The 17,575-nt window shown below is 44.6% G+C and overlaps 1 protein-coding gene across 1 annotated transcript in view; it reads left to right on the top strand.

Annotated features, from left to right (window-relative positions):
* Positions 1 to 17,575, top strand: part of LOC126295328 (adenylate cyclase type 6) — a 2,630,635-nt gene that overhangs the window by 2,517,558 nt on the left and 95,502 nt on the right. Inside the window, exon 23 of the mRNA XM_049987795.1 lies at positions 2,048 to 2,267. Within this exon, the coding sequence (XP_049843752.1) occupies positions 2,048 to 2,267 (220 nt within the window). The remainder of the gene's footprint in view (positions 1 to 2,047; positions 2,268 to 17,575) is intronic.

Genomic DNA, 17,575 nt, shown 5'->3' on the forward strand with positions numbered 1-17,575 from the left:
CGACTTCATGGACTTGAGTGTCTAGCGAACCGAGTACAAAGGATCCCTAGACACCCCGTATTTGATGACAAGGCTGGACATAACACTGACAAATATCCCTGGTTTGTTTCGAATCACATGACAGCAAGCTACAATTCTGGTAACTAACTCGATCTCTGTATCCACTGGGGTTTCATACACGAGTGATTTTAGATATCCCCATAGGACATAGTCAAGGGGATTGAGGTCAGGTGACCTTGTACGCCATGAAATAGGCCCTCCCCTTACAAGCAAGCGACCAAGAAATACAGCATTGAGATGGTTGCGGACATCCACACTGCAGTGAGGCGCCGCACCTTCGTGTTGTATCCACATTCTCTCACGAACAGCCAGGGGTATGTTCTCCAACGCAAGTAGATCTCTTCGCACGAACCTCACGTATGGGCGGCCATTCCGACGGCCAGGTGGAAGGTATGTCCCAATGAGATTGTCTCCTACAATGCTGGCCCAGATATTTGCAGCGAAACGTACTTGGTGTTGTGAATCTACTACAGCATGAGGGTTTTCCTCTTCTCCTCTTTTGTTACTGCCCTTTAAGATGTTTTCCTGAAAGAAAAAAGTGGAAGCACGCAGAAAAGGAGGAGGCAGTCAAATTAAACTTAATTTTTAGAGAGTGTGTGCTATGCTATACCAGTTACTACAAAGTCAACTGAAATTCAGAGAGAACTTGGCAGTGTGAGGCCAGTTATCAGTTTGACGCTCCACCCCCTCTGGCATGCACTGACTTGGTTGATATATATTTGTGTCCCGTCCTGATGCAGCCCGGCCCACAACAGTTGTAACTGGTCCTCGATATCCCGGACACTGGCAACAGGACAGAGTTTACGTCTGAGCTGCTCCCACACAGATTCTATTTGGGTCAGATCTGAGTATTTTTCTGACCACGCGTGTGCCTCGGCATCACTCACACAGTTCATAAAGCCACGTGTCATGTGTGAACAAGCAGTGTTGTATTGAAAAATTGCGCTACAATACTATCGCATGAAGGATAACACATGAGAGCGCAGGATGTTCTTCACATACCACCGTGCTCTCGCAGTTCTTTCATCCAACTACCAGCTGCGCCTTGAAGCCATACCTCATGGCTCCCCGCTCATGAACGCCAGGAGTAACGCCATTGTGCCTGTCCAAAACATTCGAAGAAAGGGAACCCATCAAAGGTCACCACCAAACTCGCCAACAACGGGCATTCAGGGTAGAGGACTACGAACAATCCATCTTGCAAATTACGGTGCGTATCGAGTTGAAATGACTCGGATACAATGGTGGAGCAACTCTTCATAAGCTACATATTTCTGAAGTCAGTGCAAAGCGTTGCTTGAAGTGGCGTAAAGATTGACTACACTGGAGAGTGTATGAGTGAAAACGAGTGATATGGAGCGATGAACCACACTATCTTTTGTAGCAATCAAATGGAAGGGTCAGAATTTGGCGAATTCCTGGAAAACATTACTTGCAATCATATGAAGTGTCTACAAAAAAAGTGTGGAGGAGGTTTTACTAAGGTATTGGGTTAGTTTCGTAGTAATGGGGTGTTTTTTTTAATTGCACATGAGAAAAAGCTAAATGTGGGAGGATGTGGATATATTTCACAGTTTTGAGAAGATGATCGTTTGGAGCAACATGACATTGGACCCCATTATGAAGCAGGTTCTCTGTGGCAGTGATTTGTGGAGAATAAGATGTCCGAAGTGGACTGAACTGCCCACAGTCCACACCTGAACCCAGCTGAATATTTTTGGGATGAGTTAGAGCGTCGACTTAGATCCAGATCCCAAGGTCCACGATCACTACCTTTTCTTGTTTCGACTCTTGAGGACGAATGGGCTGCCATTCTTGCACAGACATCAAAAGTGTCCCCAGCACAATTTAATCCGTCATCGAGGAGAAGGGTGTCCACCTGTCACATTTTGCCCGCTAACAGGTGTTGCAGTACTTTCGGTCAAGTAGTATATGTGCCATTGCACCGCATGTGGAGACGCCCACCAGTGTGTACGTATGCCTGTAGGACCTGTACCACGAGCAGTGCGAGTCGGTGTGCGTCATGTTCGCCACCATCCCCAACTTCTCGGAGTTCTACGTGGAGCTGGAGGCGAACAACGAGGGCGTCGAGTGCCTGCGGCTCCTCAACGAGATCATCGCCGACTTCGACGAGCTGCTGTCCGAGGAGCGCTTCCAGTGCGTCGAGAAGATCAAGACCACCGGCGCCACCTACATGGCCGCCTCAGGTCGGTCAGCTCGGCTCAAACCTTCCTACCTTCCTTCCTTCCTTCCTGCCTTCTTCCCTTCTCGGCGCTGTGCAACCGTGCAAGTCCAGATATGGACTGGTATACGTGTACAGGGAGCTTCATTAAAATGGAATACCATTCCCACAGATATTTTTGAAACTGCCAGCTTTCGCCGTCCCATCCCTGGGAGAAGAATCCATGTACCTCTTCTATGGACACTTATTGTGCTTCACATGTCCAAATGTGGGGGATCGACTTTTTGAAACCATGAGTATGGTGATGTAGGTTGAGATCCAACGAATCACATCCTGCAGCCATTCGCCCTGGTGGCCTGTTGTCTGCGAGTAATTGACGAAAAAATTTCAAAATTTCACGTGATGCTCTATATGTTAAAAAATGGTAAAAATTTACAGATTGATTCCGTAGAATAACGTTTAATGTACTGACCTCATACGCAAAATACTGTGGGTTCCAGTCTTGTTGAATACTTTCAATTTTTTGTATTTTGAAATCGTTATCAATGTGACTTTGATCAGTATTTTTATACAGTTTATTGGTTTAAATGTAATTTTTTTTCTTTTCCTTTGTGAAGTCATATTATTCATCCTTTGAAATACACTATTTGCTCTCATTTTTTTTTCCTATCAGTCTTTTTCCACATGGTATCCTTGAAGATGTGATTTTGATTGCTGTTCTGTATTAACTTCGATTTAATTGTTTCTATTTTGGCATCGTATATATTTTCATCGGTGTTATTGCATTCATTTTTACTGTGTCTCATTTTGCTTGAATTTCATTTTATTTGTGATTCTTCCTTTCGTTAAATCGCCATCCACGTTATTTTGTCCATATTTCAATAGCGATTTATGTTTTAAATGTTTGTATGATGATTTGCATCCACAAAGATGTACATCTTGTAACGAAATATACATTCTTGACACCACTGCCCAGTCAGTATAAACAAATTATTTCGTCTTTTGTTTTTTAACCGACAGATCTGCATTTGCAAATGTTTAACCATTACGACAGATAAATAAAAATAATTAAATTCACACAGACGAAGATTCCAACTGTAAAAAGAATCATAGAAAGAAAAAAAGAGCAACTGAAGTAGTCAAAACGTTCATGAAAGTGATGTGGCAGAGGAATAGAAAAAAAAATTGCTTGTAAACTAATTAATTGAATAAAAATAGTGATCAAGGTGATTTGGACAAAGATTTAAAAATAAAAATAACATTTAATGTACCTTACGAGACTCGAATCAGCAAACTTTCATATGAGAAGTCAGTGCCTTAACCATTACAGTACAGTGTATAAAATGTACCATCTTAAAATTCCGAAACTTTTTTAGTCGATTACTCGCATACGATGTCCCACCAGGGTGAATGGTTGCATGGCGTGATTCCTTGGACCTTAACCCACACAGTAGTATAGATTTAAGAAATGCACTTTTTCCATGTGTCTGTCTCCAACTGCTATTCATCGTTCAAAATCTGTCAACTACTGCCGTGTGGTCATAATCACGTCGGAAACTTTGTCACTAAGATAAGTACAAACAACAGCTCCGCGGATGCACCGCCCTGTTATTCCTTCGGTACGGGATACTACCGCCATATTTATATGTGCATATCGCTGTCACGTGACTTTAACTACTAAAGATTTTAAAGACAAAGGTATGAATATTGCTATTTGACTTCTCGGTTACGAATAAAAAAATATGTGTGTCAGAGGTTTTGGAAATTCAACTCCTTGAGGGGGGGGGGGGGGCAATGGAATAGGGGATGAAAAGTTTTGTGAAAATATTTCATTATGAAAGCATTTTTAAAGGTAAATTTATGAAACTTTGTAGTTACCTTATTGGTTAAACATAAAAAGCAGTACGTGTTTCAATGTCTTTGAAAATTCAATCTATGACGAGGTGTAATAGGGGATTTCGTTATATCAAACTATTATAAATGAAAATTAGTATTTTTTTTCTCCGGTACAAATTAAAGAAAAGTGATAGCAGATAAAACTTTCTGTGGAAATATCACCGCAAGATCTCAAAAGACAGGATTAACAAACGCCTCCGACTCCGGCTACCAGGACAGCTTATTCGTTAGAAGTACATCCGGGAAAGACCATGCCACTATGGCCTCGATAAGGGAGAAAAGTTTAAAAGATGTTGCAGTTTGTGAACTAAATCAAAGAAATTTATCACCACGACATAACGACTTAGTCATAATCACACAGAAAAATAAACGAATCTTTAACACAGTTTTTCAGCAGCCCTAAAAAATCTTTATAGAATTATTTTTGTTGCAATTACTACGCAAATTCCAGAATGAGATTTTCACTCTGCAGCGGAGTGTGCGCTGATATGAAACGTCCTGGCAGATTAAAACTGTGTGCCCGACTGAGACTCGAACTCGGGACCTTTGCCTTTCGCGGGCAAGTGCTCTACCATCTGAGCTACCGAAGCACGACTCACGCCCGGTACTCACAGCTTTACTTCTGCCAGTATCTCGTCTCCTACCTTCCAAACTTTACAGAAGCTCTTCTGCGAAACTTGCAGAACTAGCACTCCTGAAAGAAAGGATATAGCGGAGACATGGCTTAGCCACAGCCTGGGGGATGTTTCCAGAATGAGATTTTCACTCTGCAGCGGAGTGTGCGCTGATATGAAACGTCCTGGCAGATTAAAACTGTGTGCCCGACTGAGACTCGAACTCGGGACCTTTGCCTTTCGCGGGCAAGTGCTCTACCATCTGAGCTACCGAAGCACGACTCACGCCCGGTACTCACAGCTTTACTTCTGCCAGTATCTCGTCTCCTACCTTCCAAACTTTACAGAAGCTCTTCTGCGAAACTTGCAGAACTAGCACTCCTGAAAGAAAGGATATAGCGGAGACATGACTGCCAGGACGTTTCATATCAGCGCACACTCCGCTGCAGAGTGAAAATCTCATTCTGGAAACATCCCCCAGGCTGTGGCTAAGCCATGTCTCCGCTATATCCTTTCTTTCAGGAGTGCTAGTTCTGCAAGTTTCGCAGAAGAGCTTCTGTAAAGTTTGGAAGGTAGGAGACGAGATACTGGCAGAAGTAAAGCTGTGAGTACCGGGCGTGAGTCGTGCTTCGGTAGCTCAGATGGTAGAGCACTTGCCCGCGAAAGGCAAAGGTCCCGAGTTCGAGTCTCAGTCGGGCACACAGTTTTAATCTGCCAGGACGTTTCACTACGCAAATTAATTATTACTGATACCATGTTTAAATATGATTCCCTCCACAGGAATTTTTGTTTGTCATGGCCAGGGACGGTGTTTCTAGATTGTTGATTCGTATTTGCACAGTGCGTAGAAGAATGTATAAATATAATTAATGTTTTTAATGTTCAGTTCTCATTGTTGCAGATGATGCCGTCGTTCTTGTCTAGAAAAGCCATGAGAAGATAAAGGAATTGCAAAACGATTTAGAAAAGATACCTGTCTAGTGCGAAAATTGGCAATTAACCTTAAATAGTGAAAAGTGTGAGGTCATCCACACGAATCCTAAAAATAATCCGTTATACTTTGGTTACACGATAAATGAACTATAATCTAAAGACTACAAATTCAACTAGAAGCCTAGGAATTATAATTACGAACAACTTACAATCGGAATAACACACATAAAATGTTTTGGGGAAAACGAACCGAAGACTACGTTTTACTGGCACAACACTTAGAAGATGCGTGAGATCTACTAAAGAGACTGGCTACACTACGCTTGCCTGCCCTCTTTTGGAGTACTGCTGCGCTGTGTGGGATCGTTACCACATAGGATTAACGCCGTACACGGAGAAAGTTCACAGAAGAGCTGCACGTTTTGTATCACCGCGAAATAGCAGAGGGAGTGTCACGGACATGATGCAGGATTTGGGGTGGACATAATTAAAACAAAGGCGTTTATCGTTGCGACGGAATCTTCTCACGAAATTTCAGTTACCAACTTTCGCCTCCGAATGCAAAAATGTTTTGTCGACTCCGACCTACATAGGGAGAAACGATCATAATACTAAAATAAGCGAAGATCAGAGGTCGAATGGGAAGATATAGATGTTCGTTCCCTCCGCACGCTAACGGCCTTGGCGCAGCGGTAACACCGTTCCCGTCAGACACCGAAGTTAAGCGCTGTCGGGCTGGGCTAGCAATGGGAAGGGTGACCATCCGGTCTGCCGACCGCCGTTGGCAACCGGGGTGCACTCAGCCGTTGAGGCAAACTGAGGAGCTACTTGACTGAGAAGTAGCGGCTCCGGTCTCGTAAACTAACATGCAGCCGGGAGAGCGGTGTGCTGACCACGTACCCCTCCATCTAAGCATCCAGTGACGCCTGTGGGCTGAGGATGACACGGCGGAAGGTCGGTACCGTTGGGAATTCCCAGGCATGTTCGGACGGAGTTTTTTTTCCGCGCGCTGTTAGGGAGTGAAGTAATACAGAATTATTGTGAAGGTGGTTCAATGGACCCTGTGCTAGACACTTAAGTGTCATTGCAGAGTATCCATGTAGCTGTAGATGTAGATCTTATACGAAGAATTGCTTTATTAAACTTTAACGCCCTGTCTACAGCTGAGATTGCGTTCGCTTTATATACTGTTCGCACAGTGTGTAGGTCTACAAACGAGCAATGGGCGTAACAACATACGAATTCGATTAAAGAAAAACGAAAAATCTGTACATACCATTCATTCTACTCAAGCTCAGCACTGGGCACTAAGTTAGTGCTTCTGTAACACTCCCTTGGGGTACGCGCAATACTGGTTGGTTGGTTGACTTGGAGCAGGGGATCAAATAGCGAGGTCATCGGTCCCATCGGATTGTGTCAAGGATGGAGAAGGGAGTCGGCCGTGCCCTTTCGGAGCAACCATGCCAGCATTTGCGTGAAGCGATTTAGGGAAATCACGAAAATCCTAACTCAAGATGGCCGGACGCGGGTTTGAACCGTCGTCCTCCAAAATGCCACACCAGTTCTTAGCCACTGCGCCACCTCACTCGGTCGTCCAATGTTACTTTTACATCTGAAGATTCCTCTCCTTTCAGAACATCATGCTGTGCTCTCTTTAGTAGAAACTCTTCAGTCCAGTCACACAGCTGGTCTGCTACTGTTGGTTCGACGGAAGTGCACAACTTCGTCGAACACCTTCCGGAAGTCAAACAACAGGACAATGACCTCGGCGCCGGTATCTGCCGACTTCTGGTTCTCGTGGACGAACAGGGTGAGCTCAGCTATGCAATACCGGTGTTTCCTATGCAGGAATAGACATGGAGTCCGTAACCAATGGTCTTGTGAAATCCAGCTCGCTCCGTTCCTCCACGACATCGAAAAGGCAGTAGATACCGATGCTGAGGTAGATACCACGTTCCATGACTTCCGGTAGGTGTTTGATGCAGTTGCGCCCTGCCTCTCAGTAGGCACAATGCGAACTAACTGTGTGTCAGACTAGATTTGTAACTGGATTCAAGACTTCCTTGCAGATAGAACTCAGCATCTGATTCGTAAAGGATCCAAACTGATCAACGTAAATGTAATTTCCGAAGTACTGATACGACATATTATACACTGAGGTGCATCCTTTCAGACACCCTTTTACCCGGCGTAATGCAAAAAATGGGTGTGGCATGGGCTCAACAAGTTGTTGGAAGTCCGATGCAGAAAAGTTTGGCCATGTTGTCTCCATAGGCATCCGGAATTCTGAAGGTCTTGCCAGTGTAGGATTTTGTGCACCGACTGACCTCTTAATTATGTACCATAAATGTTGGATGGAATTCATGTTGGGCGATCTAAGTGGTCAGATCATTCTCTCGAACTACCCAGAATGTTCTCCAAACGAATCGTGAACAACTGTGGCCCAGTGACATGCCACACTGTCATCCATAAAAATCCGTCGTCGTTTGGGAACACAACGTCTATGAATGGCAGGAAATGGTCTCCAAGTAGCCGAACACAACCAAGACCAAGTCCATTTCGTGGCCAACGGACCTGCCGCAGTGATAACGCCATTCCCCTGAGATCACCTAAGTGCTCTAGGACTCTCGCCATGCGTATCTACAGAATGCTAATGGAAAGCGGGGTTCCACTCAGCCTTGTGAAGCCAATTGAGGAGGTACTTGACTGAGAAGTACCGGCACCATGTCTGCATCCGGTGGCACCTAAGGACTGAGAATGACATAGTGGCCAGTCGGTGCCATTGAGCCACGAAGCCCTTTCTGCACGATGTTTGTAGGCCGTTCCATGTAAATACAGTGCATACCATATCGAGCTCACACCAGCTTGCTGTACACTACCTTGTTGACAACCTGGGTCATGGGGCGTGCACCACACCCGAACCATACCATCAGCTCCTACCAAAATGGTTCAAATGGCTCTGAGCACTATGGGACTTAACATCTGAGTTCATCAGTCCCCTACAACTTAGAACAACTTAAACCTAAGTAGATCACACACATCCATGCCCGAGGCAGCTCCTACCAACTGAAACTGATACGTATCTGATTTTCCAGTCATCTTCGGTCCAGCTGATACACTCATGGGCCCAGATGAGGTGTTGCGTGCTGTTGGCAAAGGTATTTGCGTCGGTCGTCTGTTGCCATGGCCTGTTAACGCCACAATTCGCCATACTTTACTATACATTCGTCGTAGGTGCCACATTGATTTCTGCGGTTATTTTGCGCAGTGTTGCTTGTCTGTTAGCACTGACAACTATAGGCGAAATCCGCTGCTCTCGGTCATTAAGTGAAGGCCGTCGGGGACTGCTTTAGTCGTGGTGAGACGTACTGCCTGAAATTTGGTATTCTCGGCACACTTTGCACACTGTGGCTCTCGGAACATTCAATTCCCTAACGATTTCCGAAATGAAGCGTCCTATGTGTCTAGCTGCAACTACCATTCCGTGTCTGAAGTCTGTTAATTCATGTCATGAGGCCATAATCAAGTCGGAAACCTTTTCACCTGAACCACCGACAGCTCCAACAATGCACTGCCCATATATACCTTGTTCAAATGGTTAAAATGACTCTGAGCAGTATGGGACTTACCTGCTGTGTTCATCAGTCCCCTAGAACTTAGAACTACTTAAACCTAACTAAGCTAAAGACATCACACACATCCATGACCGAGGCAGGATTCGAACCTGTGACCTTATCGTCTACAGCGTAAATAAGTAATGTAATGGATACAGGCAGAACGCTGCGTGAGAATATACGCAAAATATTCTACAGAAAGACCGCAGCGCCAGATAACTGGCGAATACCAGGAAGACATGCAAAGGAATGGTGTACACTTTAAACATCGAAAATATCTTATATAAACAAATGGACCATTAGAAAACTTAAAAGTCAATGAAATGAAGCAGACTCTCACACATTGATGGCATCAATAGAAATGGCGTAATACACACCAAACACGCACTTGAAGATGGGAATCATTTCCCGAAATGCGTCGTGCGAAAAGTAAATAAAGAAAATCGTGACTGGTAGCAGAAGTTTTATTTGTAAACAATTCTATTGTTTTCGCAGTCGCAGGCTTCCTAAAATCATTTATAATGGATCAAATCAGATTTTTATTGTCATGCCAGGGAATGAAAGCTATATACACTCCTGGAAATTGAAATAAGAACACCGTGAATTCATTGTCCCAGGAAGGGGAAACTTTATTGACACATTCCTGGGGTCAGATACATCACATGATCACACTGACAGAACCACAGGCACATAGACACAGGCAACAGAGCATACACAATGTCGGCACTATTACAGTGTATATCCACCTTTCGCAGCAATGCAGGCTGCTATTCTCCCATGGAGACGATCGTAGAGATGCTGGATGTAGTCCTGTGGAACGGCTTGCCATGCCATTTCCACCTGGCGCCTCAGTTGGACCAGCGTCCGTGCTGGACGTGCAGACCGCGTGAGCCGACGCTTCATCCAGTCCCAAACACGCTCAATGGGGGACAGATCCGGAGATCTTGCTGGTCAGGGTAGTTGACTTACACCTTCTAGAGCACGTTGGGTGGCACGGGATACATGCGGACGTGCATTGTCCTGTTGGAACAGCCAGTTCCCTTGCCGGTCTAGGAATGGTAGAACGATGGGTTCGATGACGGTTTGGATGTACCGTGCACTATTCAGTGTCCCCTCGACGATCACCAGAGGTGTACGGCCAGTGTAGGAGATCGCTCCCCACACCATGATGCCGGGTGTTGGCCCTGTGTGCCTCGGTCGTATGCAGTCCTGATTGTGGCGCTCACCTGCACGGTGCCAAACACGCATACGACCATCATTGGCACCAAGGCAGAAGCGACTCTCATCGCTGAAGACGACACGTCTCCATTCGTCCCTCCATTCACGCCTGTCGCGAAACCACTGGAGGCGGGCTGCACGATGTTTGGGCGTGAGCGGAAGACGGCCTAACGGTGTGCGGGACCGTAGCCCAGCTTCATGGAGACGGTTGCGAATGGTCCTCGCCGATACCCCAGGAGCAACAGTGTCCCTAATTTGCTGGGAAGTGGCGGTGGGGTCCCCTACGACACTGCGTAGGATCCTACGGTCTTGACGTGCATCCGTGCGTCGTTGCGGTCCGGTCCCAGGTCGACGGTCACGTGCACCTTCCGCCGACCACTGGCGACAACATCGATGTACTGTGGAGACCTCACGCCCCACGTGTTGAGCAATTCGGCGGTACGTCCACCCGGCCTCCCGCATGCCCACTATACGCCCTCGCTCAAAGTCCGTCAACTGCACATACGGTTCACGTCCACGCTGTCGTGGCATGCTACCAGTGTTAAAGACTGCGGTGGAGCTCCGTATGCCACGGCAAACTGTCTGACACTGACGGCGGCGGTGCACAAATGCTGCGCAGATAGCGCCATTCGACGGCCAACACCGCGGTTCCTGGTGTGTCCGCTGTGCCGTGCGTGTGATCATTGCTTGTACAGCCCTATCGCAGTGTCCGGAGCAAGTATGGTGGGTCTGACACACCGGTGTCAATGTGTTCTTTTTTCCATTTCCAGGAGTGTATAAATACAAAAACCTCAAAATTAAAGAACTAAAAACAGTTGCACGCATAAGATTCAACAAGCATTGTCAAGAACCAGGCATATAAAAGTGAAAACATGTTCTAGCAGCAGCTTAGCAAAACTATAAAGCACAAAGCAGAAAAATTCCGGCTGAAAACCGAAATAAGTCAGTTACACGAGAAGAACGACTTAATAAACAGAAAGCTACTCAACATGCAGTCAGAGGTTTTGTTTATAGAAGATATTTTCGATGTTTAAAGTGTGCAACATGTAGTGTGTGATGTTTAGTGTGTGTGAGACTCTGCACAAATGGACCATTAGAAAACTTAAAAGTGAACGCAATGAAGCAGACTCTCGCACATTGAGAACATAGATAGAAATGGCTTAATACGCACAAAAAACGCACTTGGAAATGGTAATCATTTCCCGAACCGCGTCGTGTGAAAAGTAAATAAGAAAAATCGCGACTGGTAGCAGAAGATTTATTTATTAAAGAAACCTATTGTTTTCACAGGCTCTGGCTTTCAAAGCCCATTTATAATAGATCAGATTCGTGTTATCAATTCGAACCTCTCTCAAAACGACAAAGTGCACAATGTGTCTCCGAAGTCTCGCCAAGACCGAAGCATGTCCGAATGACAAAATACAAAGTGAAGACAACGCCAATCGCTTTGCTTGATGCTCGAGACATTACCCACAGGGACTGTATTCCCGACTGCACCGCTGTAAATTTCCTGTACTTCTCAGCTGTCACGGGTCGATTCTGCAAGAAGATTCAGCGGCGTCGTCAGCAACAGTTGGAGAGGGAGTTCTCCTTGCTTCACGACAGCACGCCTGCTCGGACGTCTGCAGCTATAGTGTGGTATCTGATGAAAAATCTGGACACACTGTGCGAACAAGACTCGCGCACTGAGTCTTCCATGCGGACTTCATTGTGTATATAGACAGTTTATCCATTTCGTAAATAGAGGTTTGAGAAGATTTTCGCCTGTTATCGACGGTGATACTACCAAGGTATCGGTCCCAGTTATACGGAGAATTGCGAGAATATTTAAATTAAAGTTCGAAGTCGGAATTTTCTGATTTTTTTCTTTCTTTACTTATATTGCGAAAATTTGCTTTTTACCAATTTTCATGCTTCTGCGTCAAGGGCAAGTGCACGTTAGGTTTTGATGAACGAATTTGCGAGTTTATAAAAAAATTTGTGACATATACGACAGTGACTTTTCACTGCGTCGCCTTAGACGCTTCACATTGCCAATGGTCCATAGACCTTACAATGTGCCAAACATTACAACTCGATACACCTCTCCGTTCCTGAGAAAAAGGGCTCTTAACAGTTGGACACACAGACAGACAGCAAAGCTATGCTGTAAAGGTTCCATTTCCACCGATTCAGGCGGGGAACCCTTAAAACAAGTATCATTTCTCAACGGACCTTCATGTTCGTCCGATTTCGCGCCGAGTAAATTTTTCTTGTTTCCAGAAATAAAAATTCGAGTGGAAGGTCAATATGTTGACGACATAACCAACATTCGAACTAAGGCAACCTGCGAATTGAATAATATCCGAATGAAGGGCTTTCCTGACGGTTCCAAGATGGCCGTATGAACGGGCTCGTTGTTGTACACACCTGACAGAGCGAGCGGGTTAGTGCAGTGGACTCGCATTCGGAAGGTCGACGCTTCAAACCCACGTCCGGCCGTCCTGATTTAGGTTTTCCGCAACATCCCTAAATTGCTTAAGAGAAATGCCGGGATGGTTCCTACGAAAGGGCACGGCCGTTTTCCTTATCTATCCTTCCCTAATCCGAGCTTGTACTCCGACTCTAATGAACTAGTTGTCGACACGAAGTTGAACATTAATCTCCTCCTCCCTCCTGAACTGACAGAGACTACGTAGAATACCTGGAGCATTTTCTTAATCCAGTGTCTCAAACTTTTAGACTGACAGATGAATACTTCCTCTCACATACAGGGCTAGGACAAATGTATGAAAACATCAACCCATTACCATGTCTAATAGGCTGTAGTGGGTATTCAAGACAACTCAGAGTCATCCCATAATGGATAAATACAGGCTCTGTATAGTTTTCGAGGGAATCTTATACTGTTCTCCCTGCAAAACGGTGGCAGGTTCCAGTAACAACAATGGAGGTGGGTAGGGATCGCACACCTTTCTCTCCAAAATGAACTACAGAGTCTCAGTAATAACGAGGACAGGGAGATGTGTGGCAGTTCATCCTCAAACTCACAAAACCAGGCCTGCAGAACGCTAGCTGTGTGAACTGGAGCCCTGTCGTCTTGCAACATGGCGTCATCATTTAGGACAACCAATGGACCATGAGATGGACCTATTCATCAGCCACAATGGTCACTTAATCCTTGCCAATAACACGACCTTGCAGCGTATTCATGGGGCCCTCGGAATATCACGATACAGCTGCCCCAATTATCACATGACCCGAAAGCCTCCCCCCCCCCCCTCTGCCCTTACCCCCCCCCCCCCTCCTTCTCCGTTCACTCTGCGGCGGCGCGATTCCTTCTGTCCTTTTTACCTGCACCTACCTGTGAACTCGTTACACCAATGGCCGGTAGGGAAGTGGAGCAGAAACCTACCATACTGCAACTCGCACCAGGCTGCATACGACGTAACTATTCCAAGAGCCGTGAAAAGGTCTTAATTTTTAATGGAAGGTGGAAATACTGGCAAAACTTGGTTATATTTTGAACTTTGATTATGTACACGTTCACTGCCAAGCCCGAGCTAATCTTCTCACAGTCATGTACAAACAGTTTCATTCACGTTAGTAAGTTTATGCTAACGTATTTACCGAAATCTCAACAGCTACTAAGCACGGATTGTTCTTAAATGAAAATGCTAGCCGCACCATTACGTTTATCGGTGTCCAATGCACTCAAGTTTTTTGTCACCGATCTGCTCAATATGCCACGCGGAATCACTGTATTTTGCCACACACAAAATTACTTTAAAAATCCGTGCTTTCTAAAAAACACGTCGTAATAAATATGCCTTCACTTTAAAACACTTTTGAAACATGTAGCACAACTAAAACCGAAAACTTATAACTTCCTTAAGACCTCATACTACACAGAACAGTACCATTGAAAGGCTGGGCTCCGACTACTTAGACTGCTGTAAGCATTCTATATGTCCAAGATAAAAGACACGCGAAGAGTACTCTGTTCTGATTGGTCGGATCTCTTTACAGCCAATAGAAAAACACTATTCTCTCGCATTAGTCCGCGCTTTTCATGAGTAACCGATCAACAAATAACACATTTTGGAACTGTACTTTTTCCCGAAATAAATATTTAACATTATGATATTTTGTTTATACTTTACGTTATTAACTATTTTCATTTGCACTCGAATTAGCTTTCCTTTCACCATACAATTACTTAACATATTATGATACAAAATTCCCTGTCGTACAACGTTCATCAATAGAACGATGATCTACGTATTTACTTTAGACCACATTCACGAATCATTCATACTACTAAAAGCATATACAAAACTGTACAAACATAAATAAACAAAAAGGTCTTCAAGAAATAAATCGAGCAATTCAAAAAACATTTTCATCAAATGTGGTTCAAATGGCTCTGAGCACTATGGAACTTAACTTCTGAGGTCATCAGTCCCCTAGAACTTGGAACTACTTAAAACTAACTAACTTAAGAACATGACACACATCCGTGCCCGAGGCAGGATTCGAATCTGCGACCGTAGCGGTCGCGCGGTTCCAGACTGTAGCGCCTACAATTGCTCGGTCACCCCTGGCGGCAACATTTTCTTCACCTGTTTCTTGAATGTCTCTATGCATTACTGTCCTCTAGACGATGAAAATTAGATCTACGTACTCGGCTGAACCCGCTTCAGACCATCTGTCACCGTACAAGCGTGAGTCATCCTCCCGATACACAGGCTGTAGACAGGAGCGATATAAGGCGCCAGCCCCACCTCCTGGGATGTAAAGTCGGCCACAACTTCTTAAAAGTGTGCAATGAGACTCATCCGACCAAAATACTTTCTTCCATTACTTCACACTCCAGATTTTATGGCTTCTGGATTTCCCACGGTGCTTCCACATTTTGCCGAACTCCAGTCTGTCTCTCGAAATAACCACGCGATGAGATGGGAGAAGTTAGAGCAAGTACAGAGACTAGCCGTCAGTTGTTTTCCCCATGCACCATTCGTCAATGGAATAGGGACAGTGCAGGACAGAATTATAGTTGCACCAGAAGTACCCTCCACCACACACCGTAAGGTGCTTTGAGAAGCATAGACACAGATGTAAGAGGTTGTGTCTTAAGGTGAGGTTCTTATTCAAATGAGCAAAAAAAAAGGCAAAGCTGGTTTTTTTTTTGAAACAATGAAAAGACAGACAAAAGATCTTTTTTGGGATTATGATTGATCATACTTTGTTTAGCTTTTCAGTACAAAAAAAAAGACAAAATGGAGCCTGAAATTATGGTTTTTATCAAGGGCCTGCGAGATTACGTGGAGTTTAGCTCCTCAGGAGTTGTCTGATATCAAAAATGGGTAACGTCAGTCGATACTACATTAAATTTATGGGAGCTTATACCTAACGACAATGAAGTAACCTTAAATTTCGCGATGTAGTGATAACTCGAACTTTGTGTTCGTTTTTTCGGAGTCAGTTTCACTCTTTCTAGTATTACAAAAAATAGTTAATATTAACCAGTTTCATATATTTTAGGTATAATCTCCCAAGAAAAGTGTTTACTTTTTGGGGGTGAAAGTTAGAAGTTAATAGGTTGAACCGTCTTTATTTTATGCTCCACACAGTTTTGAGAAATCGTTTCTCCAGAAAAACCCGTGTAAAGTTTATGGGAAACTTTTATATGTATTGAAAGCTCAGTTTTCATAAAAGCTACATGTTATTATATATTTTTGAAGTCGCTGAAGACAAATCTGGGATTAGATTTTCAACATTCAAAACGGCTAATCCAATATGTTTTGACCAAATTGGACCAAAATTAGACCAAACAAAGTGTTTTCCTTACTTACGTTTAATCTGAAATTCAAGGGCCGTATGTCTCTCTTCCTCTAACTCGAATTGTTCAAATGCCGGGACTCTTGCTGAGAGGGTCCCACGGCGTGACACTGCTTCGAGCAACGGGCTATGTAAACTTTTCTAACGCAGACATTAAAAAACCTTTTCGTCCCAACAGTCTAAACACACATACCTTTCAAAAATGCAGTAAAAAAGAAATAGATTTTTCGATAATTTTAAATGAGAACCTCGTCTTGTCATCTTTAGTGTTTTGCCAAGAGGCAGGTTTTCACATGGTAGTTCTCCAGGCTGTCCGGTCTTCTGCCATCCTGTTCAGGTCCCCATAATTTCCTCTTCTCTTTATGTCATCTATCATTTGGTGTCTCTTTCTTCCTCTCAGTCTGCTGCCACAAACCAGCCCTTCCAAAGCATCTGCTAGCAAGCACTCCTTTCTCAGTGAATATACATCTACATCTACAGGGTGAGTCACCTAACATTACCGCTGGATATATTTCGTAATCCACATAAAATACTGGCGAATCGATTCCACAGACCGAACGTGAAGAGCCATCTGAACATATAAACAAATACGTAATCAGTGCCGTTTGGTGCATTGTAAAATGTTGATTACATCCGGAGATATTGTAACCTAAAGTCGACGCTTGAGTACCACTCCTCCGCTGTTCGATCGTGTGTATCGGAGAGCACCGGATTACGTAGGGATCCAAAGGGAACGGTGATGGACCTTAGGTACAGAGGAGACTGGAACAGCACATTACGACCACATGCTAACACCTTTTTATTGGTCTTTTTCACTGACGCACATGTACATTACCATGAGGGGTGAGGTACACGTACACACGTGGTTTCCGTTTTCAATATCGGAGTGGAATAGACTGTGTCCCGACATGTCAGGCCAATAGATGTTCAATGTGTTGGCCATCATTTGCTGCACACAATTGCAATCTCTGGCGTAATGAATGTCGTACACGCCGTAGTACATCTGGTGTAATGTCGCCGCAGGCTGCCACAATACGTTGTTTCATATCCTCTGGGGTTGTAGGCACATCACGGTACACATTCTCCTTTAACGTACCCCACAGAAGGAGGTCCAGAGGTGTAAGATCAGGAGAAACACGGCCGTCACCGTAAACATGTCCCTGCAGATGCTGCTCGCCGACCGTGGCCCGTGTTTGTTACAACACGCAACTGAACGTCGGAGGTTTCAAGCGTCAACT

This window comes from Schistocerca gregaria, chromosome 11 (genome assembly GCF_023897955.1).
Source record: "Schistocerca gregaria isolate iqSchGreg1 chromosome 11, iqSchGreg1.2, whole genome shotgun sequence".
NCBI lineage: Eukaryota > Metazoa > Arthropoda > Insecta > Orthoptera > Acrididae > Schistocerca > Schistocerca gregaria.